The 22511-nt window shown below is 51.2% G+C and overlaps 1 protein-coding gene across 3 annotated transcripts in view; it reads right to left on the bottom strand.

The window, feature by feature from the left end:
* The window catches only part of Tub (TUB bipartite transcription factor), an 83919-nt gene that overhangs the window by 4343 nt on the left and 57065 nt on the right, over positions 1–22511 (bottom strand). Inside the window, exons 1-11 of one of the 3 annotated variants that reach the window (XM_021196851.1) lie at positions 18556–18898; positions 9039–9090; positions 8531–8693; positions 6759–6902; positions 5371–5538; positions 4309–4427; positions 3298–3495; positions 2976–3088; positions 2182–2299; positions 701–799; positions 323–494 (exon numbers count right to left, since the gene is read on the bottom strand). In XM_021196851.1, coding sequence (XP_021052510.1) covers positions 323–494; positions 701–799; positions 2182–2299; positions 2976–3088; positions 3298–3495; positions 4309–4427; positions 5371–5538; positions 6759–6902; positions 8531–8693; positions 9039–9090; positions 18556–18593 — 1384 coding nt within the window. In that variant the 5' untranslated portion in view covers positions 18594–18898. Of the gene's footprint in view, positions 1–322; positions 495–700; positions 800–2181; positions 2300–2975; positions 3089–3297; positions 3496–4308; positions 4428–5370; positions 5539–6758; positions 6903–8530; positions 8694–9038; positions 9091–18555; positions 18899–22511 lie in introns of those variants that run through there. The other 2 variants (XM_021196846.2, XM_029537160.1) reach the window with 2 other exon arrangements.

The following is a 22511-nucleotide window of genomic DNA, read 5'->3' as shown; positions in this document are numbered from 1 at the left end:
GAAATGCCAAAGAGATCCAAAGGATGAAAAAAAACAAAGGTTCAAGAGAAGAGTTAAGGAGCAAGAGGGTAAAGGGAGGAGATGCACACAGACAGCAGGGCCCAGGAGAGAAAAGACATCCATTTAAAGGGTGTTCCCAAGCCCCAGACATGCTGGCCCTGAGGATTTGGAGGCAGGGCTCTAGATCACTACAGTTAGAAAGTTCTAACAAAAGCCATATACCCACATCCCATCACTGGCTGGTATGGACCAGATCCGGGGGGGTGGGGTGGGGGCTGGGCACCATGCGTACAACATCAAAAACAGGAGCGGCAACACTCACGGTCATTGCCATGGATGATCTGGAAGTTCTTCACAGAAGCCTGTGTGACACGGCCGTGGAAGTTAAGTACATAGGACTGTGTGTCGTCATTCCAGACTGGCGTCTTGTTCTGCAGCTCAATGATGCTCTCCGTGTTCTTGTTCTGCCAGCGAGCTAACAGGGTCTCATGTTCCTGGGGGTGGGGGAGGGAGCTCACTTGAGCCAGACCCAAGACTTGGCATCATAACCACCCCAAGGAGCACCCCAAGGGATCTCTCCCAGGAGTGAGGCATCTTAGGGATCCCAAGTCTTTCAGGGTTTCTCAAATTACACCTTCTTGGGATTCTTAGAAGCTCATCCAGAGGCTGGAGCCTAGGGAAGTGTTAGATAGAGACTCACATTGCGGGGGCGGATACAGACTCTCTCATGAACCATGTTCATGCCTGGGACGATCACACTCATCTTCCGAGGTCCCTTGAAGCCTAGGACATTTGTCTCCTGGGTAAACGAGAGAATTCAGTACGAGTGTTTACCCATGGGGAGACTGAACCAGGGAGGTGAAGATGAAGAATAAAATGTCTGCAACATCTACATTTGATGATCTAATAATCACCTCTAAATCTAGCACAGACTAGACTGCTCCCATGTATACCCCAGCTTGCTCCAGTCAGTGGCAGGTCAGCAGTTCAGGTCAGAGTGAGAACAGAGTGTCCTCACTCACGTGCACTAGAGTCACACAAGCATCACTCTCGCCTCATTCCTAACCTAGCCACAGTTTCTGTCAGCTATCCATTCATGGCACACCAGCATCTAAGACCACCAGACAGCCACTAATGCAACCCCTTGTTTCTGCCCTGGTCTCTCCCCACCATCTCAACACAGTACCCTTGCTGTATTAAGGGATGTTTTCTTCCCCCTGCTGGAACTGGTGTTCTCTTGTCAGGGCCTTATGTGATCTGGCCCCTACTCCTTAGTTTTCTTGCTATCTCAACTCTCTTCTGCAAGCACTCTGCCATCCACAGACTATACACGGCTGACTTTCACTTCTGACCTTTTCTCAGGAGTTACCTTGGCAAGACCCTCTCAGCCGTCACGCCTACAGGTCTACACACACATATACCCCTACCTCTACTTGATTCTTAATTCTGAACATTGATCAAGAACATGCATATTTCATTTACATCCGTTTTATGGCTTGTCTCTCGCTAAAGATTTAAACGCCATAGGGCTTTACTGTTTCTGTTTACTGTCCTAAGTCCCGCCAACACTACCATGCATTTAGACGGTCTCAGGCTGCTTCTCTAAGACTGACCAGCAGGTGGCACTGTGGGATCATCCAAAGTAACTGCAGAGTCCTAATTGTCCCTAAGAAGTGTCCCCAGGACACCTTCCTTTACTTTTAAAAGGAAGAAATCAAGTGTGCAACAGAGAACTTTCTTATATTTATACCCCAATCTTGTTCTTGTTGATATAGTGTTAGCAAGTGCCCAAACTCCAAGCTACCGTTTCCAGAACACAGAGGGAACAGAATCTCTGTTCTGAAACAATTCGGAAAGGCCTCGGATCCATGCAGTGCCTGGCAATGCAGCTGCAGCAGTGAGCTGTGGGTGGAGTACAGAAAGGAACCCAGGCCTCTACTTTCTCCTGTCCAGGAGCCTCCTGGGTCAGGCCACAGGATGGTTCCCAGAGCTCCCTGGGCAGTTAGCCTGCTGTGACCTGAACCCTGAAGACAGGTAAGGTCTAGACTGTCCCACACAGGGTCACTCTACCGAAGACAGCCCTGATAGACACAGCCTTGACTACCCATCACGGTAAACAGGGCAGCCCCCAGTCAGGCACCTTGCCCTGGGTTCACGTCTGCCTAGGAACTAAGGACTCACATAGCACACCGCTGCCAGCTCCTGGCGCAAGGTTCCGCTTTCCAGCGTGGAAGAGGATGCCTTCTGAGGGTTGATGCCATTGTCATAAACGGTGAACTTGGTGCCCATCAGGTTGGACCTGAAGGAAAGGTACACCCAACAGGCTTACATACCTCTTCCCAGGGCACAGGCTAGCCCCTTCTCTTACAAGGAGCCTACAGAGCATTCATGGCACGGGCCAGGAAGTATTTCTTCCACAAGCTGTTAACTCAAAGGGCTGACTTTCATTTCAGTGAGGAAAATCCAGGCAGTCGGTGTTCATGGGTTTCCTGGAGGGCACAATGGCACTGCTTTTTCTAGGAAGTAAGCAGTGTGGCATCCAAGAGGCCTGAGAGCATTCTGCACCTCACAGAGAATGTCTGTCTGTCCTGGCCCAGGGTGGGTCCAGCTTATACTACTCATGCCTTTCCTTATTCTTCCTCAGTGAGACCTCACTCAGGGCCTCCCCTTCTCTCCTTCTCACCTTCCTCAGTCAGACCGCACTCAGGGCCTCCCCTTCTCACCTCCTCGCGGCTTCTTCGCAGCCTGTCCCTTGGTTCTGACCAGGGACCCGAAGCCACTCCTCCACTGTGGCCTATATCACTGGCAACACCCTGGTTTGATCTGTCACTCACGCTGAGCCCATTACTCAACACCCTGGAGCAGCCTAGTCTTGTCTGACTCAAGGCTGGGCAGATTCCTTCAGAGATTTCAGAAGACTTGCCAGTCCCCTCCCTCCCTCCCTCCCTCCCTCCCTCCCGGGAGAACACTGGTACCGCAATTTCCCGATATAGCTATCGCCTCCCCGAGACAAGTCTGTTGGGTCCACAGAGATGAGGTAATTGGAAGTTTTGCTCTTCTTTCTCTTCCTGCCCGCCAGGAGGAACACCTTAAAGAGTAGAGTGAAACAAAACAACATCACAGATCCAGCCTCTGCCCCCCGCACCCTCCCCTGATGACAAGCACTGGCAAGCCCCTAAGCCCACACCACACGCTTACTTCTCTAGAGAACCAAGAGGTCAGCTTCAGAGCTGAGCTCCCCTCATATTCTAGTCTTCAGGCCTCCAAACTGAAAAGCCATGCCCAGAGGAGCCTCACCTTCTTGCCATCCTCACGGTCTAGGTGCAGGAAGTAGGTGGGGTACATGCCGCGGTCCATCCCTTTCTTGTCCCGAGTGATGCGGCATTTGATGGTGATCCCTTGTGGGGCTGGCCTCAGTGCGAACTCCTCTAGATCCTGGACCTCAATATCCACTGGTGGCTCTGGGGCTGCTGGGCTGGGGGCTGAAGCTGCCTCCTACGAAAAGGGAGAGTAGAGACCCAAATCGAAAGGACACTTTGCGTGCGATTGGTGGGCTAGGACAAAAGTCTGCCTCCTGAGTCAGTGAGGGGAAGGAGAGGATCAGGTCAGCATCCGGGGGATGTGGGTGTGGCCATCCTGCTCCAGGGTCCACAGCTACCTTCTAGCCTATCCCTTTCCTCGGTAGTTTCCGGGTGGAGTCAGGAGGGATAAGGGCAGGTTCTCAGGAGGTCATCCTGCCCAAGGCCAGCTCTTCCCATACCCCAGCAGCCCCTTGACCTTGCTGAAGAGACAGGAAGTACAGCAGAGCAGCAGAAGAACCCAGCTAGAGAAGCTTCACATAGGCACCAAGCCCAAGGAAAACCAGCGCCTTACGATGCTGTCACATACATGAACTACTTCATGTCCTAGTTTATTGACTTGACACAGCAGAGCCGGGGGCTTGGCGGGGAGGGAGGGCACTAAAAGGTGTGCATGCCCAGATCAAACTGGCCTAAGGCCATGTTTATGACAGATGGTCATGATGTGAGAGGGCCCAGCCCACTGTGGGCGGCACCATCCTTAGGTGGGTGGAGTCTAGCTGTGTAAGAAAGCTACCAGAGCATGAACCTGGCAGTGAGCTAGCAAGCAGTGTTCCTACACAGGTTCTGCTTGAGCGCCCTCAGTGATGGATCGTGACCTGACAGTGCAAGCCAAGAAACCCTTTCCTCTCCAGGATGCTTCTGGTCCGTGTTTATCACAACAGAAAACAGACTGGACCACCACGCACAGGCAGCCCCCTAGCGGGGATGAAGGCTCCTCCTCACTCACCCTGATGGACTTTCTGCTAGTGGCAGAACTAGGGCGGGTGTTGCTGTTCAGCTGGGAGGAGCTGGAGCTGTTTTCATCCTCATCCTCTTCCTCGTCAAAGCTCATGCTGCTGGAGATGCCTATGGTGAGCAGAGGACAGGGAGGGATGAGCACACACGTTTTATAGTGGGAATACAGGTGAGCCCGTGTAGATGCACATTCAGCCACCGACTCCTACATCGAGACACTCACAGGGATCCCCATCCGCACATACCCTCACAGAGCTGTAAGGACTCCCACTCATTCAGACACATACAAGGACACGGATTCTCTTTGGTGCACACATGGACTGGGGCTCGTCACGATTCTCCTAGGGATACATCCCACCACCCACTTTCAGCTCAGCCCCTACCTCACACCTCTTCTTCACTTGAAGTTACACCATCCCTATCTCTTGTGTATCAAAGCCTAAGCTAAGCTGAACCTACCCAGGAAAGCCCCACTTCTGACTAAAGGCCATGGATGGCAGAGGCCACGGACTTGGGCTCTGTCTGTGGGCGGGACTGACTCTGCTTCCCACAGCTTGCCTCAAGCCTGTCCCAGCTGTCCTGCCTGACCCACTCACACTCTGAGTGGCCTTAAAGTTCTTTCCCCATGAAGCAGTCTTTTAGTAGGTTCTTTATAATGGGTGTGGACCTGCAAGACTATACCCAGAATTTCCTAGGGTTAGGGCTTATGACAAAGAAATCGGGCAGTGAGTTTCCAGGGAGGACCTGCCCTGCTTCCCATCAGACAAACGGACAGCTTCTTTCAAAAGGCAAAAGGAAAAAGAAATCTGCATGTAAACCTGGCCCTCTTGGTAGCTAAAGATAGGATAGGCTGCTGGTGGGCTACCCCAGTCCATACTTCTTTCTCTTAACTTGGCCTTATCAAGGGTCATGGCCCCAAACCTCTCATCTGATTCCAAGAATGCTCCTCCCCCACATCCAGGGAAGGGCTGGACCACACATAAGGAGGCTGTGTTCCTGGAGAAGAGAACCTGGGACTGTGCTTTGGTCCCAGCTGGGCCCCCATGGGGCTCACCCTTCCTCTGCATCGTGGCACGGAGGTCCTGCCCACTGGGCTGTGCGCCCCCGCCGGCTGCTGTCTCCCCAGCATCCTTGTCGTGGTCTGACTGTCCCACAGTCAAGATCTGCACTGGGCCTTGGGCCTCAGACTTGTCTTCTGCCAGAGTTGCTGGCCCGCTGGTGCCTGCAGGCCAGATACTCCTGAGTTACATCCAGAGGGAGAAGAAAGCCTGGATGCTCAGGTGACCGTGAAGGGGAAGGGATGGATGACAGGACCCTCTGTAAAAACTAATGACTGCTGTCATCCTGTTAATAATTACAAATTGTAAAAAGACATGGGCTTCGTTTCCTCCGATCTCTCCCCACAGATAAATGCCAGGGGTTGAAATACTCCACATCCTTAAGACAGGCAGCAACTATCTACAAAGTCAACTGAACACTGGAAAGAACAAGACAGAAAACAAGATCAAGCCAGACCATAATTGAAGGCAGCAGTCTTTCCTGGACACAGCCAGTTACACATTACACATACTGGTGTTCTTTACACACTCACGCGCATACAGTACGCTCACATACATCAATAAAAATAGGGCCCTCCCTCAAAGACTGTGGCTGATACATAGTCATCTTCCAGAGCACATGGTCTCCCATCCCACGTGCCCCATCATCATCTTACAGAGCCTGGCTTCTTTACATTTCCTGCCCAAGGGGCCGCAGCTTTAGTAGCGGAAACAAGATCTGGCCCATAGGTAGCAGCCTCTCTGCCTGGCTGAGCTTTGCTTAGTGTTATAGCCAGCTCCCGAAGCCCAGGCATCCTGCCTGACACCCCACGGTCCAACTATGACCCAGTAGCCTAGAAATCAACGGCTATGAACAAGGACTGAAGAAACAGTAGCCAGGAAACAGGACTTGGGGAAGTGGCCACCATCACTGTCATTGATCTCTAGGGACCTGTTAGACTTAGGAGCAGAGGGGTCGAAGAGTCCTGGGGACAGGAAAGGAAGTTGGGAGAAATCTACATGATAAGGTAGAGCTGGCAGCAAATTGGGGGGGGGGGGACGGGGGGCGGAGGAAGCAGAAAGCTTCTGCCAAAGGGAGCATCCTGGCTTGATACTGGATGGATGGAGCTCAGGCTGAGGTAGGCTGGGAGGAAATGGGTGGTCCCGAGTCGTAGCTTAGCTATACTTCACTTCCTGGCAGTTTATCAAGGCCTTCCACACCCACAAACTAGCCAAGGTACTCATGAACTAGACAAGGCCCACTGATGGGTACCCTGAGGTCACAGTCAATGAGACTTCTCACACTACACCACCCTAAAGTCAGGAGGATAAGCTCTGCCCTCCCCCTGACCCCCTAGTGAGGTCAGGCCTCTGGGAGGTGTGAGGAGAAGCCAGGCTAACTAACCTTTATGCTTTCCCTTCTTCTCCTTCCTAGGGGCCCCACCCTGGCCCCCAGATGCAGCTGCTCCCTTGGACTTCTTGGCTGAGGCTGGTGCTGGTGGGCGGGTGGCTCCCAGCTGTACACTGGCAAGCGAGTCGGCCTCCTGAACTGCTCAGGAGAGAACCCAAGAGAGAAAAGAATGGGTGTTGGTGAGATCAGAGCTCCCACCTCAGCCTTGTGTGGCTCTTCACCCACAGTATCAACCTGGTCATCTCAACCACACAATGGTCAAGGGCGGTCCCTCTACTCACTACACTTAAGTTGACAGCTGGGAACCAAAGCTCTGGGTTCTGCCAACTGATCTGAGTCTGGGCATGTACTGTGTGTGTGTGTGTGTGTGTGTGTGTGTGTGTGTGTGTGTGTGTGTGTGTGATAAGGATGTGCCATGGAGGATGGGAAGGGCACAATGCCCACATCTTCTGAAAGAGACTGCAGCCAAGAAAGGCACTCCAGAAAGCCTGCTGAGCTCATGGGATCCATTGTGAGGGAGGAAGGATTCTGTCAAACAAAGAGCTGGGTACACCAGCAGGAAAGTATAGGAAAGGCACAGCTGGCGCCATCCACGTTCACCACACAGTGAGACTCCAATCTGCTCAAAATCGATCAACAGTTTCCGAAAGCTCATGAAGACCAGCAGCCTCCTTCCTGGTAGGCTTCCTGCATCTCTTCCCCAACCTTGCTACCTCTGCCCTCTGCCCTCTGCACCCAGCATGCACCCAGCGGCACCAGGCTGGCCTAGTGCCCTGTATGAACCACACTCCTTTCATGGTATGGGTCCTTCCCATCTGACTGATACTCACTTCAGATTTCCTAGAAGTGCCATCGAGAGCTAGGACCCTGCTCTCCTCACATGGCCTGTTTACAATTATAACCACCTGCTGACATTCTCTCCCGCCTAGACCAGAAGCTCCGAGGGAACGGAGACCACACCTGGATGCTCACGCAGCACCCACAGCCACAGATTCATGGTTGTGTATCACAGACCTTGGCAACAGGTATCACGGAGCTTGGCAACAGGTCAAACATCTCCGGAGAGTGTCAGTTCTGAAATCACGTCCTTACCTCTTCTGGGAGTGAGCCCCAGCGTTAACACCAAGAGCCAGCAGAGGGCAGCAAAACCCATCTATCTCCTATCTCCTTCCCTCTCACACACAAATCTAGTGGCACCAAACCTAAGGAGAAAACCCTGGACACCCAGGTGCAAAAGAACCACACCTGGAAATTTCCATAGACTAGGTTCTGCTGAGAACTAAGTGTGAGTGTAGTGTAAGTGTAAGTGAAGGAGCCCTCAGCCAGAAACAGCCGCCTACAGGACAGAAGCTGGACATCCTGAGGATGCAAGAGCTCAGAGAGGAAGGAGGCAGGTGACCCAGGAGCTCCTAGGCAATGTAAGGCAGGAAGACGGGAGGGGACATCCTCTCAGGAGAGTCCTGGTGGATGTAGGATCTCAGAGACATGTGTCAGGTCAGAAACCTGGACTTTGGCACTCCCTGATCCATCACTATAACCACCTGGCTCAGGAGGTGGCATTCTGAACATAAACAGGATTGCAAGGCTAGGGATGTCTCACTTGGCCTGAACCAGGTACAACACTCAACCAGGGCAAACCCTACAGGATGAATCTCTAAGCCCCGCCCACCTCCAGCCCCCTAGCATCCTGACCCCCTGGATATGGTAGGTAACCCCTGCAGGGGATTCCCTAGGCTGGCTGTCTCTGGGGCAGGCAGAGTGTGTACCTTGGTAGCTGGTGCTGCCACTGCTGCTGAGGTAGGACTCCACCAGGGGGGCTTGCTCCTCTGACTGCCGGGCACGCCGACTCCGGGGACGCCCATCTGCATTGGCCTGTACCATCAAGGGCTCTTGGCGCTTCTTCTTCTGCTTCTGCTCCAACAGGGCCCGCTACAGAGGCACAGGGTGGGCACACAGGTGGACTGGCCCACTACCTCCTCTAGGAGGAAGGGGTTCCCACAGTGGGGCCAAGAAGAGCACCCCTGATCACCAGGCTGGGCTCCGGGGGTTGTATTAGGGTCTCTAGCCCTGTCTGCGTCAGGACTCATGTTATTGGTGTCTTCTGACTAGCTGTCAGCCTGGCAGAAGAGGCAAGGACTGAGGTGGGGTTAATATAACACAAACCAGGTAAAGCAGAAGAGGGGTCATTCTCTACCCAATCAGACAGGGCCTCACTGGGTGCTCCTCACGCCCGGGCTGAGATTCTGCCTTCCCATCAGCCCCAGCCTCACTTACCTGCCGGTCGAGCTTCTGCTGCCTCAGGTTGCTGCCCTCATCATCTAGGACACTGCAGAGGGAGAACAAAGGACTCAGGGCTGCCCAGTGAGGCTTCAGGACATGGTCCAGAACCCAGCCCCATCTTTTAAACTCTACCATGGCTCCTAGTGAATTCATGTGGCAAAGGGAGAAAAAACAGAGACTGCCATCTAGGAGCTAATTAAAGATAAGAAGGGAGGGGTGTCATTCAGTCTTGGGGCACTTGTCTAGTGTGCAGAAGGCCCTGGGCTGATCCCCAACACAAATAAAGCAAAGCCTTCAAGACTGGGGGTGGCGCAGCACTCCTATAAGCCCAGCCCTAGGGAGACTGAGACAGGAGGACAGGAGTTCAAGGTCAGCCTGGACTACATGAGACCCTGTCTTAAAACAAAACAACAAAAACAACAGAAAACAAAAAGCCAAGCCATCTTTCTGCCCTGTTAGAAGCTTCTTTTCCTCCATTACCCTGAGAACTTCCGAGCTAGCCTGGCCCTGGTTAAGAACAGGATGAAACCCCGTCAGATCCCTGAGCAGGGCCAGGCCCAAGTGGCAGCCAGAGGAGCCTAAGCAGGGGCACCACTCACTACTAACCAATCCCAAGAAGGCTGGCCTTCATGCCAGGATTTGTTTCTGCCAGTTCACCACCGTCCTCTCATCTGATTCTTCTGCCTTTCCATCCTTTTTGGAAAAAGCTGGGTCTTCTGGGGCAGACCATCTCCCTATAGTAAATTTCTGGTTCCCTGGCAAGACTAAGGGATATACCCACACAACCCCGCTGTACATAGCATCCTCATATGGAGAGGTGCCAACCAGTTTCCCCCAGGACCAGGCTGGGCAGAGACAATGCACAGCCCAGCATTAGCCCTTGCCTGGCCACTGGCACAGCAGAGGTTGTACCAAGGGCATCAGAGCCTTGAGTCTCACCAGTCCCAGGTCAGGCAGCCTCTTTTCACGAAGGCTGTCCCTGACACTTAAGAAGGCAGAATATATAACAGGGAACTGGTAGTTTAAACCACATAGCTTTCTTGCTAGATCAAGACACCTCAAACCCAAATTCTATGAAATGCCAACTCAGGATGTTGCCAGGGGTGGTGGTGGAACCCAGGCTTCTCATAGTTATATGCTGGAGACTAGCTGAACCAGACCCAGCAGACGACAAGCTCAAGTAGGCATGAGTGCATAGGGTTTGAGGGGGGCTGTAAGGAAGTGCATAGGGCTTGAGGGGAGCTGTAAAAGGCGAGTACGGAGTATTTGTGGATGGTTTGAATATCCTTCAGCCAGGAAGTAGCACTATTAGAAGGTGTGGTCTTGTTGGAGTGGGTGTGGCCTTGTTGGAGTAAGTGTGGCCTTGTTGGAGGAAGTGTGTCACTGTGGGGGTGGGCTTTGAGACCCTCCTCCTAGCTGCCTGGAAGACAGTCTTCTCCTCATTGCCTTCTGAACAAGAAGTAGAACTCTCAGCTACTCCAGCGCCATGCCTGCCAGGATGACAATGGACTGAACCTCTGAACCTGTAAGCCAGCCACAGTTAAATGGTGTCCTTTATAAGAGTTGCCTTGGTCATGGTGTCTCTTCATAGCAATGGAAACCATAACTAAGACAGATGGCAAAAGACAAGGTCAAAATTACTCCAAAAATGAGGTGAAGCCCTGCTTGCCTTCTGACAGCTGAATTGACATGTCTCTTAAACTACTTGTAGAGCCAGTCACCCATTGCCACTCACCTTCCTGGTCACCCAGGACTACTATGCACCATTTTACCTAATGGCTCTCCCAAATACATGACACCTGGGTAGAAGGCCTTCTTTTGGCACCCCTGGATTGATCTTTGAGGAGCTCCAACTGTTTTGTAGGACTGTGTACAAAACGGCCTCACTTACCAAACCCCCAGCTTCTAGAAGCCAGGAGAGAACAGGTCACGGACAAGCCTCTAAGCCCCAGCCTTCCCCAGACAGCCTGCCTGCCCACGAGCGCGGCTGGATCTGGTGCTCCGATAGATGCTTCACCAGGACCCAGGGCCTCAGCAAGCTGCCGAAAAATTTGTTGTGGCTGATCTTGCCACGGAAGGCACTCTGACCCTGTGATGGAGCACTTCTGGAGACCTAAGTCTCTTGGGTCTCTAGAAAGAGCAGAGACGTCAGGAAATCAAGACACCAAGAGTCTTAAAAGACCTGGGAGGCCACAGCTGCCCACCATTCTACTACTTACATCAGTGACACAAGGACAGAGCCCTCCCAGCAACTGATACCCAAGCCTCACTGACCAGACCAAGGTCCATAGCAGCACACGCTCACTGCTTCTCGCAGGTGAGAAATGCTCACTCTATTCAGTGATCCCTGTTGGCAGGAGCTGAAGGGTCTGAAATCCAGAGATGCTCTGGTTGGACCTGGCAGCCTCTGATCCTTGCATCCATGTGCTGGTAACCTGGCCTCATAAGTCCCTGTGATCTCCACAGGTCAGTATTCACCTCCGTGCCAGCGGGAGAGGATATTTACCTTTTACTAGAAGTCACAGGCTACATTCTTTCCAAGCACAGTGTTGGGGTCAGAGGCAGCCACCTGGTATCATTCCAGGTGTTGGTCTCGGCTAAGCATACCAAAGAACATGCCTTCCTCGGTGCCAATGAGAATTTCTAGAGCCATCTAGGAAAAGTAAGATGCACATCAGCAAAGCCATCTCCTGAGAGAGAGGCTCCCGAGGCAGCTTGGTAACAAAAGATGTTTCTGGAAGTGGTGACCTCGCTGCCCGGTGCCACATGGGGAGGTGTTTTCCTGTCACAGGAACTGTCACACAGTCCTGGACTTTCCATTCAGTTGTGTCTGGGGTCAGAGGCTGTTTTCCACGAGCACAGTCTTTCCTTTCCCACTGTCTCCACATTTCCTGGTTGGAAGGAGGGACACTGAGCCACAGGTTTTAGTACCATTGGTTAACAGATAAGATACAGGTAGGGATAAAGCCTGCCTCTATCTTGGGCTAATAAGCCATCTTATATTAAAGACAAACTAGGTTCATTCCTGTTTATGATGAACTCTGTTTCTCAAGGATTGGGCTATGCCACACCTGTAACCTTCACTACAAATGCCTTTGTTTCAAGAGGTTGTTATGACCTCATTAGTACCACCTTGCCACCATGCCTTTGTTGCAAGAGGTTGTTATGACCACCTGGTTATGCTTACGTTTTGCTTCTGTGATTCCCCACTGATTTGCCTGCCGAATCCCCCATTTGGAAACTCCCTACTCCTGAGCTATAAAAAACCTTATCTTCTCTTCATCCAATTCGGATCTCTTGAACCCTGCCTTAGGAGAGAAAGCCTGTGTACACGAATAAAACTTGCTTTAACTAATTTGGTCATGATTTGGTTGGTGGTCTTTCTCCTCACCTCTGTAAGCAAGAGCTTAACTGTGGCTTTCAGAGAATGGTAAGCACAAGGGAACAGGGTCTGAGAGAGTCTAGAAGTCACAGCTATACAGATGGGCCCAGAGAGCTAGCCAGTACTTCACTCGGAGGTAGGGCGGGCAGCGAGTATGTTCAAAAGGAAGGGTGCATGGGGGCGGGGGGTGGGGGGTGGGGGAGTGGCTTCGAGGAATGGCCCCCTCTAGGTCCCGAAGGATGCTTGGAGGAGGTCCTATAATAGCCCATCCACATAACACAGAGAAAGCCAGATTCCTAGGAGAGCTGTGTGGACACTGGGACCATCACAACCATAGGGCAGTGACAAGCTTGTATTGGAAGGGTTTCTAGTGAGGACCAAGCTCCTGTGCACAGACAAGCTCCCCGTGAGTAACAAAAGAATCCCCAGCACAGCAGCTTGTACTGACGGCCGGTGACAATAATGACAGTTGTCTCAAGGGGGGAGCAGAACCATCGCTCCCTCCCTGCCCCCACCCATCTAGCCCTGCCTCTCTGGCTCCCCTGAGGCCCCACTCATGGGGTTTGTCTTTCTTACAACACCTCCCAGGCCTGCCTCTCTGATGGGCACCATTCTAGGCTGCACTAAATGATAACCATTCAAGGAGACATTAATGGCTTTTTAATGACGCTGGTTCCAATTATGGAATCACTGCCAAGCCCAGGCTGCCAGCTGCAGCCCCGCCAGGAGGCTCAGATGGAGACAGGACACTGATGGATGGGTCTCCCAGCTGACCCTGGCGGCTCCTTCATTATGGTCACCTCCTACTGGCAGCCAGACCTAGAAGGCCAAGGAATGTTCCAGTCATGGCTCCAGTCTTCAGAATCCCCCCCAGTTTAGCTGCTCTACCCAGAGTCAAAAAGGCTGCAACTTCAACTCCCATATAGTCAAGCTATCTACAGCCACTTACATCCCTGGAGGGGTCAGTCTAGGGACTTCTACTGTAGGCTAGGAAAGCCCAGTGTGACCACTGTTATTAAGAAACCTGTTTTCATCCTTCTCTACATTTTACTTTCCACTTTGGTTTTCTTTCTTTCTTTTCTTCTTTCTTTTCTTTCTTTCTCTTCTTTCTTTCTTTCTAATTGGATATTTTCTTTATTTACATTTCAAATGTTATCCCCTTTCCTGGTTTCCCCTCTGAAAAACCACCATCCCCCTCCCCCTGCTCACCAACCCACCCACTCCCGCTTCCTGGCCTTGGCATTCCCCCAAACCCACACCGGGGTATAGAGCCTTCACAGGACCAATGCCCTCTCTTCCCATTGATGAACGACTAGGTCATCCTCTGCTACTTATGCAGCTGGAGCCATGAGTCCCACCATGTGTTTTCTTTGATTGGTGGTTTAGTCCCAGGGAGCTCTGGGGGTACTGTTTAGTTCATATTGTTGTTCCTCCTATGGGGCTGCAAACCCCTTCAGCTCCTTAGGTCCTTTCTTTAGCTCCTTCATTGGGGACTCTGTGCTCAGTCCAATGGATGGCCGTGAGCATCCACTTCTGTATCTGTCAGGCACTGGCAGAGCCTCTCAGGAGACAGCTATATCAGGCTCCTGTCAGCAAGCACTTGTTGGCATCCACGATAGTGTCTGGGTTTGATGATTGTATATGGGATGGATTCCCAAGTGCACACAGATGATATGCACTCACTGATAAGTGGATATTAGCCCAGAAGCTCGGAATACCCAAGATACAATTCACAAACCACTCAAGAAGGAAGATCAAAGTGTGGATACTTTGAACCTTCTTAGGAGGAGGAAGAAATATCCATGGAAGGAGTTACATTGACAAAGTGTGGAGTAGAGACTGAAGGAAGGACCATCCAGAGACTGACTCACCTGGGGATACAGTCCACTTTGTAACCTCCAGCTAATCTACTGTTACTATCAGAGGCACAGGCACAGGGCAACGTAGAGACATAGAGACAAGACTCGGCTACCTGTACCCAAGGCCACTTTACAACCTGTAAACCCTTTCTGTCTACATCACTCCTTCCCTCAGTCACAGCAGAACCTGCTCCAAACCCAGGAACCAGAGCCAGGGGCTCTAAGGACCAGCAACCCAGAGTATGAGGCTGCAAGTGTGTGCCAAATGCCAGAATGAGGGACGTGCATATCCGTGGCTCCCACTGCCTAGCAGCTGCTTGGCACATGGCTGAAAATGGGGGCACTTCCATAAATGGAGAAGAGGTCTCACGGACGTTCGTCTGAGGATGAGCCATCGGCAGCTCCTTTCTGGCCAGGGCTTCCAAGGCACACTAGGTAAATTAAAGCTGCTGGTGGCCTTGGCTTGCTAATTCAGAACTACTGGGGGGGGGGGGAACATGCTCCAGAAACAGTTTTGTTCTTTGAAGCAAGTACCATAGGGTTCTTTAATAATCCGCCATGCAAATGATTTTTTGTAACCACATCTGGTAATCTTCAAAGAATAAAAAAAATGTAGTTTCCAGAAGGAATTGCTTGAGATTGTCAAAACTAGGCACCCGAGGTTAAGCTAGGCAGCAGAACTGAAGGTGTGTGTGCGTGGGGGTTGGGGGTGGGGTCTAACAAGATCCAAAAGGACAGGAAACCCAAAGTGTTGCTTAGACTCAACCCAAGGAAGAGCTTTCCTTTCACAACTGGCTGATGGAAGATGCTTGGCAGGAATACATACACACACACATACACACACACACACACACACACACACACACAAAGAAACTGTGAGGGCCTGTGGGGCCCAGGCAGCCTGAGACTCTCTAGGGCCGGAGCTTTACCTTTCAGGGGTTCAGGAGGCCTCGCTGTGATGGGACCAGGAAGTCCAGGAATCCCTAAAAGTCTGAAGTGTGACAGCACTTTGATTTATAGAGGTAGCATTTTCTCTGTGCTGGGTAGTGCTGGAGGTTCAGCTAGATGTCACATAAGGTTCCTGCTCCCAAGGAGTTCATGATTTGGTGAAGAAAACCCTGGGCACTGCAGGCAAGAACACTGAGGATGGGTCTTAAGGAAAGGCTCTGCATTTAAAAATGCTAACTTCTCTTGCAGAGAACCTGAGTTCAGTTCCCAGCACCCACATGGCAAATTTACAACTGCCTGGAACCCCAGTTCCATGGGATCTCATGCCCTCTCCTGGCTTCCATGGGCTTCCACATGGTACACATAAACTTACACAGGTGTACACACACACACACACACACACACACACACACACACACACGCACACACACACACGCAAATAAACAACCACCAAATGCACAGGCCTATGACAGGCCTGAAGCTATAGCCCTTCCTTGGAACTCCACCCACCTACAACTTATAAAAAAGCTGCAGAGTCATACATTACAGGCATCTAATACTCTTCAAGAATACAGGTAATGAGAGATGGGAAAAAAATGACTCTAGTTGGTTATCTTTATAAATGGAATGGCTCCCTTTTAAGTCAGAATGTGAGCTTAATCCATGATCATTAGAAACTGAGCCAAAATTACCCCTAAGAAGATTAGCACCAACTATCACTGCCTTGAGGAAAATGAGCTGAGCCCAGGGAATGCAGGATGCAACAGAGAGGGAGGGAGGGAGGGAGAGAGAGAGAGAGAGAGAGAGAGAGAGAGAGAGAGAGAGAGAGAGAGAGAGACTTTCAGAAGAGCTAACAAGTCAGTTTCTCTCCCCCATATACTACATTCCAGTCTGATGTGCTGTGGCATCAGGGAAACCTCACGCTAGTCAAAGCACGTGTACACATGCTGCCCCCTGCCCAGCTGCCAAGAAATGTGCTTTGTCTTGTCCCAGTTTTCTGCCACCAGACAGACCTGTGGCTTTGCCTGCAATCCACAGCCTAGTAATGCAAAGGGCCATTTGGATCGCCTCTCAGCACAGGTCTTCCCTACTAGGAAGTCTATTCCCAAACCCAGTGCTTTTCCAGGCTCTGTGCGTGCCCAGAATGACTGAACAGGGCAGAGGAGGCTCCTCCTGATGGCAGCCCACCCTCAGCTGAATACCCACCCTCCCCACTGTACAGAACAAGAAGGCAGGTGACAGGAAGGGAGAGAGGAAGCAGGGTGGGCCACAGGGTGCCAAGCTGCTTTCTGGGCTAGGCTTCCAGGGTGGCAGGATTCTGTGTTCTCAGCTGAGTGTGGGAGGGAGAATAGGGGGCGGTTAGGCTTGGGCTGGGTTACGTGCCAATCACCCATTTCAGGGTACCAATGCCCTGGGCACTTGCAACAGATTTCTCAGAGATAATCCCACTTCCCAGAGGTCTCTCTTCCTAGGAGCAGACTACACCCTCCTTAGCTTGAGGTAGATTTTTTTTTTCTTCTCTAAAAGCTTTGCAAGTTGCTTTAGTCCATGGGTCCCTGGTAGAATCAGCCTTGAACCATAACCAGCCAAGCCTTCCATTTTGCAAAGCCTAAGGACAGCATCATTGCCACAGTCACGGTGTACCCTGTGGCTGGCCACTACCCAACAACTGATCCCCTTGAAGATACTTCCACAGCACTGTTGTCTGTTCAGTCCACAGGCATTGCCTTCCACCTCTGCTGGCAGACAAATGGTCAGAGATACTCTGTAAGGCCGCACATGGGTCAAGAAAATACCAGAATGACCCTAGCAGTATCTGCACCCCCGTCCTGGATATATGTCAAAGGCACATAGTCTTTTGAGTTAGTACAACCCAGGCCCCAGTTCCCAATTGGAGGTTTCTCCCTTATCCATGTGAGACTGAGGTGTGGGCTCACATGTCTGCAGGAGCCTGTATATGATTCTCTGTCTACATGTGTCTGTGTTGGTGGGAAGACAGAAAATAACTCAAAAAGCCTCCACAGAAGCTGAGCTCAGAGGCAGTAATTATTCTCAAGAAAATCCCTGAATTCCCAGGCCTATGACAGGTGCTTGCTGGTAGAAAGACCCGCTTTTAACAAGCTTCAGGTAGTTGGAACTGGTTTCTAATTGGGGTTCTATCTGGACTGACTCTTTGGAAGGGCTCTGTCAGAATCACTTTCCTTCAGTGACTGGGCTTAGCATCCTTGCCTAGGCTATGTGGGTCCTGAGTGTCTGATTCTGCAACCCAACGAATGTGCACCTGGGTCAGCAATAAAAAGTGGGTCTTAGCAGTCCAGCACCCTTTTTACACACATGCCTCTTCAGGAGGCTTTAGAGACAGCCCGGTAGCCCATGGCAACTGGAGAGCCAATGAGTGGCCACGGATGTGGCGCTGCTATGGCAATGAGCTCTTTTCCCTGGTAATAGAATTGAGTAGAGTGGATGGAGAAAGGCCTGCACCTGTGTGAGGCTGGAGACCACCCCTCCCCCACCACCCACACAAGAAAACCAGGGCCTCTCTTAGGTCTGCCCAACCAAGTATTCAGGAACAGGAGGTGGGTCAGTGCTCTTGAGTGCACGTGAGCGTGTGTGAGAGCAATTGTCTGTATTGTGGACTAGTTCCGCTAACAAGCAGGTTACTACTGAATCTCTGAAAGGCACTGAATAGTACTTATGAGTAGGTAATATGGTGTATTCCAATACGCACAGATTTGAATGTATGCACGTGTGCAGCCCCCAAATTAAGGTCTACTGAGATATATGGGTACATGTAAGCTGCCATGTGGCCTGGGTTCTAACCATCTCAGCGAATCCATGCTTTGGGGATATAAACTGAACAGCAGGGCATATTTGGCCCAGCGCGCAGATGCTCTGTGTGTGTGCAAGCGTGAAGATGCAGGGATGTGTGCGCACAAGCTATCCAGACGCATGTCCTGGGTGCTGGGCCTAGGGGGCGGCTGGCTCACAGCAGTTCCTTTCTCCATGTGCCACCCGATTCAACAAGGCTAGAGATCTTTTCAGAACCTTTGGATGTTGAGGAGGGTGGAATAGGGCAGGTGGCTTTGAGGCCCTCAAAGTTGGGATTGAAAAGCCCGGCACCTCCAACCCGCCCTCCCGGTGTTGGAAAGGAGACTGGGGGAGCAGTACCCTGCCTCCAGGCCAGATGGCCCCGACCGACGCTGCATCCCAACTCGGGGGATGGTGGGTGCCCTGGCCGCGCGCTCCCGTCCTCCTCCCCGCCCTCAGCATTGGAATGGGGGTCCGAACATGCTCCGGAGCCCGGGAAGCCGGGCCCGCGTACCTGTAGGGAATCCAGTCGGAATGCGGCTTGGAAGTCATGTCTCCCGGGGGCGGGGCGGCGGCTGCGGCTCCGGTGGCGGGGACCGCTCGGGGCTGGCGCGGGGACCCTGCTCAACTCTCGGGCCGCCCCGGGCCGCATCCTCCCGGGCCCGACCGCTGGGCCCCGCCGAGGCCCTCTCTGCACGCCAGGGCCCCGGCCGCGGGCTCCCAGAACGGTTGTCTGCGCGGTGCAGCGCTCGGGAGAGGCGGCGGGAGTGCGCGGGGCACCGGGAGCGCGCGGGCTGGAGCGCGCCCGAGGCGGGAGAGGCAGTCCGCACCGCAGGCGCCGGGTCTCGCGCCCCAGGCTGAGCCCTGCGTGGCAGGCACCGCCCCGCTCCTGGCCCCGCCCCGACGGAGACCCCACCCTGGCCCGTGGATGCAGACTGCGCGGGATGCCCACTCAGGAAGGATGCTGTCACCTAGCTCCAGTTTCTCCCTCTAGGACCTCAGCTATCCCTCAGTCCTTGACTATCTCAGATTTACCCTGGACTAAACTCAAGGAGCCGCTGGTCTGAGTACTGATTCCTTCTCAACGTCCCATTTCATGTGCCTACCTCCAGAACCTTTTGATCTTTAGTAAACGTGTTTCCTCTGCCTGGGTCATTCTTTTGGACCTTAGACTTCCCATCCACACTTCCACAACCAAGGGGGAGAGTTAAGTTTACTGTTGCACTCCAGGTTCTTGGACAATTGGAGCATTAGCAGGCACAACAGCTTTGACAAGCAAATATTTTATCCCTATTTCCAGAGAATAAAGTCTGAAAAACGGCTTGATGGAAGGGCAAGGAACAAGAAAGTGTTGGAGGTGAAGTTGAACCAGGATCTCTCATCCCTCAAAGCCCTTTTGGAGGGCAGCAAAACCTCAAGAAAGATCCTCCTAACTTTGAATGCTGCTGAGCTCCTGGCTGTGCCGAGGACCCACATTTAATAACAGGCAGGGCGAGGAAGGATGGAAGATCCATAATAGGGCTAGATGAAAGAAGGGAGAGGCCAGGTACTCAGCAATGTAGGAGGATGAGAGGCCAGCCTGAACCTCATGATGAGGATCAGGGAAGGGACTACTGATGAATACAGACCCTATACACTCCTCAAGTGTACCTTAGGCTCAGCACTACCGGATATGCAGAAGAGCCTCCCCGGTGAGAGATTCTGGCAGGACTGGGAGGAGTGTGGTAATGACCCTCATGTTTAAGGTGGGTCTCATCTTACTGCCCTGGAGCCAAGCCAGAACCTGCCCCTGGGTATTATTCCAGCTTCTCAGTTTTGTCTGACCCATAAACTACAAATAATGATGATAAATGAACTGCTTGGTGAGCTATCAGGAGTTGGGGCTTTGTTAGGGGAGATTTAAATAACTTCATTAATGACTGGCCTAGGAACTGCATATATATATATATATATATATATATATATATATATATATATATATATATATTCAGCAGAGGAACTGAAGCCTGAAGCACAGAGAAGACAAGCACAATGCTCAAGACTGCACAGGTAGTCCTCCGTAGTCCTCACATACTAGCTCCCAGACCACGGTCTCCATCCTCTGCTTCCCAATAGTCCATGTGATATGCATGTGTTCACTCTTAAATCCTTATCTGTCTAGAGCAATATCTTAGCTTCCCAAACCCTGTTCACTTTGGTTATTTATCAACCTCTTAAGGGCTATCACTGTCATACTGGACCTCCAGAAAAAGAAAATCTCCCGAGAGTAGGGTGCAGTGCAAAGTCGCAGCCTGGCCAGAGCAGCAGAGGGCTAGTTGGTCCCTCCTTCCCTGGAAGGCAGAGCACAGCAGCAAAGCTACCCCCCCTCCCCCATGAGGCTGGAAGACCAGAATAAAAGGTGTGTGAGAGGCGCTGACCCCTAAACCCCCTGTTGTCCATTCCACCTCTGACAGAGTAATAATTATTTGCTATCTACCTCTGTAGGATGACAAAGACTTCTCCATCAATACTTTGAGGCTGTCTTTTCCCCTTTCTTTCCAAATTCTCTGACACCTTAATGCAATCAGAATTAAGTTGGAAGGTCTCTGGAGCCTGAAGTAATTGAATCTATTAAACAGACACTCCTGGCTCTGTCCTAAGGGAGCAAGATCTGGAGGTAGAGTGAGGCAGAGACGTGGGATGCTTCCCGTGGCTTCTCTTTCTGCATGGGCTGTGTGCATGTGGGATTCAGAAGAGTTAGGAAGCCTGCCAGTGCATGTATGAGTGTGTGTGTACCCAAGAACATGTATGTACATGAGATGTGGGAGGACCAAGAACCTGTATGCTATGGGGAAGCCAAGGCTCTGTATGCCAATGCATATTGTGTGCGCGCGTGTGATATTCAAGAGAAAGGGGAAATGTGTTGCTGCTGCATGACTAAGTATTTACCCATGAGATATGAAAAGCTATTGGAGAGTCAGTCAGTACATATGGGAGAGAGAGAGAGAGAGAGAGAGAGAGAGAGAGAGAGAGAGAGAGAGAGAGAGAGAGAGAGCACCAGAGTCTGTGAGCCCCTCTATAGACAAAGCAGATCTGCACAAGAATGTTGGTGAGATGTGTTTTATGTGTTTTTTAGAAACTGGTGGCAGGGTAGGATGTGGGTGTTCTACAGGGTTTGTAGTGTTCACACTCAACTCACAACTCGTGGAGGGTTTCCCATTAGAATGATAACATCACTGGCTCACTTTTTAAGTTAACCCCAGTGGCCGAATCAAAGGGACGCTCTGGAAAGCCATATACAGAATTTTATAGTCAGCTGCCGACTAAACCTTACATTCTAACAGTTGTGTTATATAAGTGACTTTGAAGAAGGTCATAAGCTTTTCAAAGTTATCCCCAGGAACAAGGTCATCTCTACTGAAACCCTGCTACACAGCAAACCAGAGACGCCTTCTTCACCACTGGTCTAAATACTGTTAGCATGGGGTATTTGCTGGTATTTTAAATCCTTCTTGTTATACTTCAGGCATTTTTTAAAAAGACAAACTGGAGTTAGTCTGTAAGGGGGTGTGCCATCTAAGCTTGAGGACCCCAGTGCCAGCTCTCCTCAGCAAGATCTGTTCCCCTAGAGAAGAAGGTCTGCCATGTAGAGTCCTACATCATCTATGCTTAGTCCAACAGTTTATGGAATGAGGCCACCTCTTTCAACTGTGGAAGCAAAGGGGTATGAATAATAAATGAATATGTGCACAGGCTGAGCCCTGCCTCATGGCTTGGCATTGTGATCTTGCAGTCTGGCAAAAGCAATTCAAATCAATCAGATGTCTACTAGACATTACCAGGTGTAAGGCAGGGTTTGGTGGCTGTGGCAGGGATAAGGGGCAAGGCCGCTCTCAGGGGATTTTCACTCTGGCAGTATAAACAGGGAAAAGTAATAACTATAGCAGTAATCAAGTGCTTGCAAGGGTAGACCAGAGGAGGGACAGCCAATGAATTGGAAGGAGGAAGAGCATAGGAAGAACTATGTATAGAAAAGAGTAATGGTTGGCTTGGGCCTTGAAGAGTGAGAAAGATTTTTTTTATAAATAGGTAAGAAAGGAAAGAGGAAGATCAATAGTTACCAAGAGACTATGAATACCAGTTATTATATCCACCCCAAACTAGGTGTCATGAGCAAAGTCACAGACACAGAAGAGTACACACAGTGTGTCTGAAACCCAGGGAGTTAGCTAGGGTGCTGATTGGTCCTGGTGGCAGCAGATGGGCCTGCAAAGTTGGGTAAAGCTAGATTGTCTGCTAGTGTGTTAGGGGTTTTTATCGTACAGCCAATGGAGAGTTACTACAGGGTTCTAAGCTGAGAATAGCTGCTTTCGAGTAGCCTTTAGATAGCTATAATTGGGGACAAGATAACTAAAAGGAAACAAGGCTAATAAATAAATTGTACAGAAAACTGCTAGTAGGAAAAGAGAAGAAGTAGGGTGAGGGCTGAAT

Source organism: Mus pahari, chromosome 1, assembly GCF_900095145.1.
Source record: "Mus pahari chromosome 1, PAHARI_EIJ_v1.1, whole genome shotgun sequence".
NCBI classification, from domain to species: Eukaryota; Metazoa; Chordata; class Mammalia; order Rodentia; family Muridae; genus Mus; species Mus pahari.
Note: the sequence above shows the minus strand (reverse complement) of the source record. Positions and strands in the feature narration are given on the sequence as shown.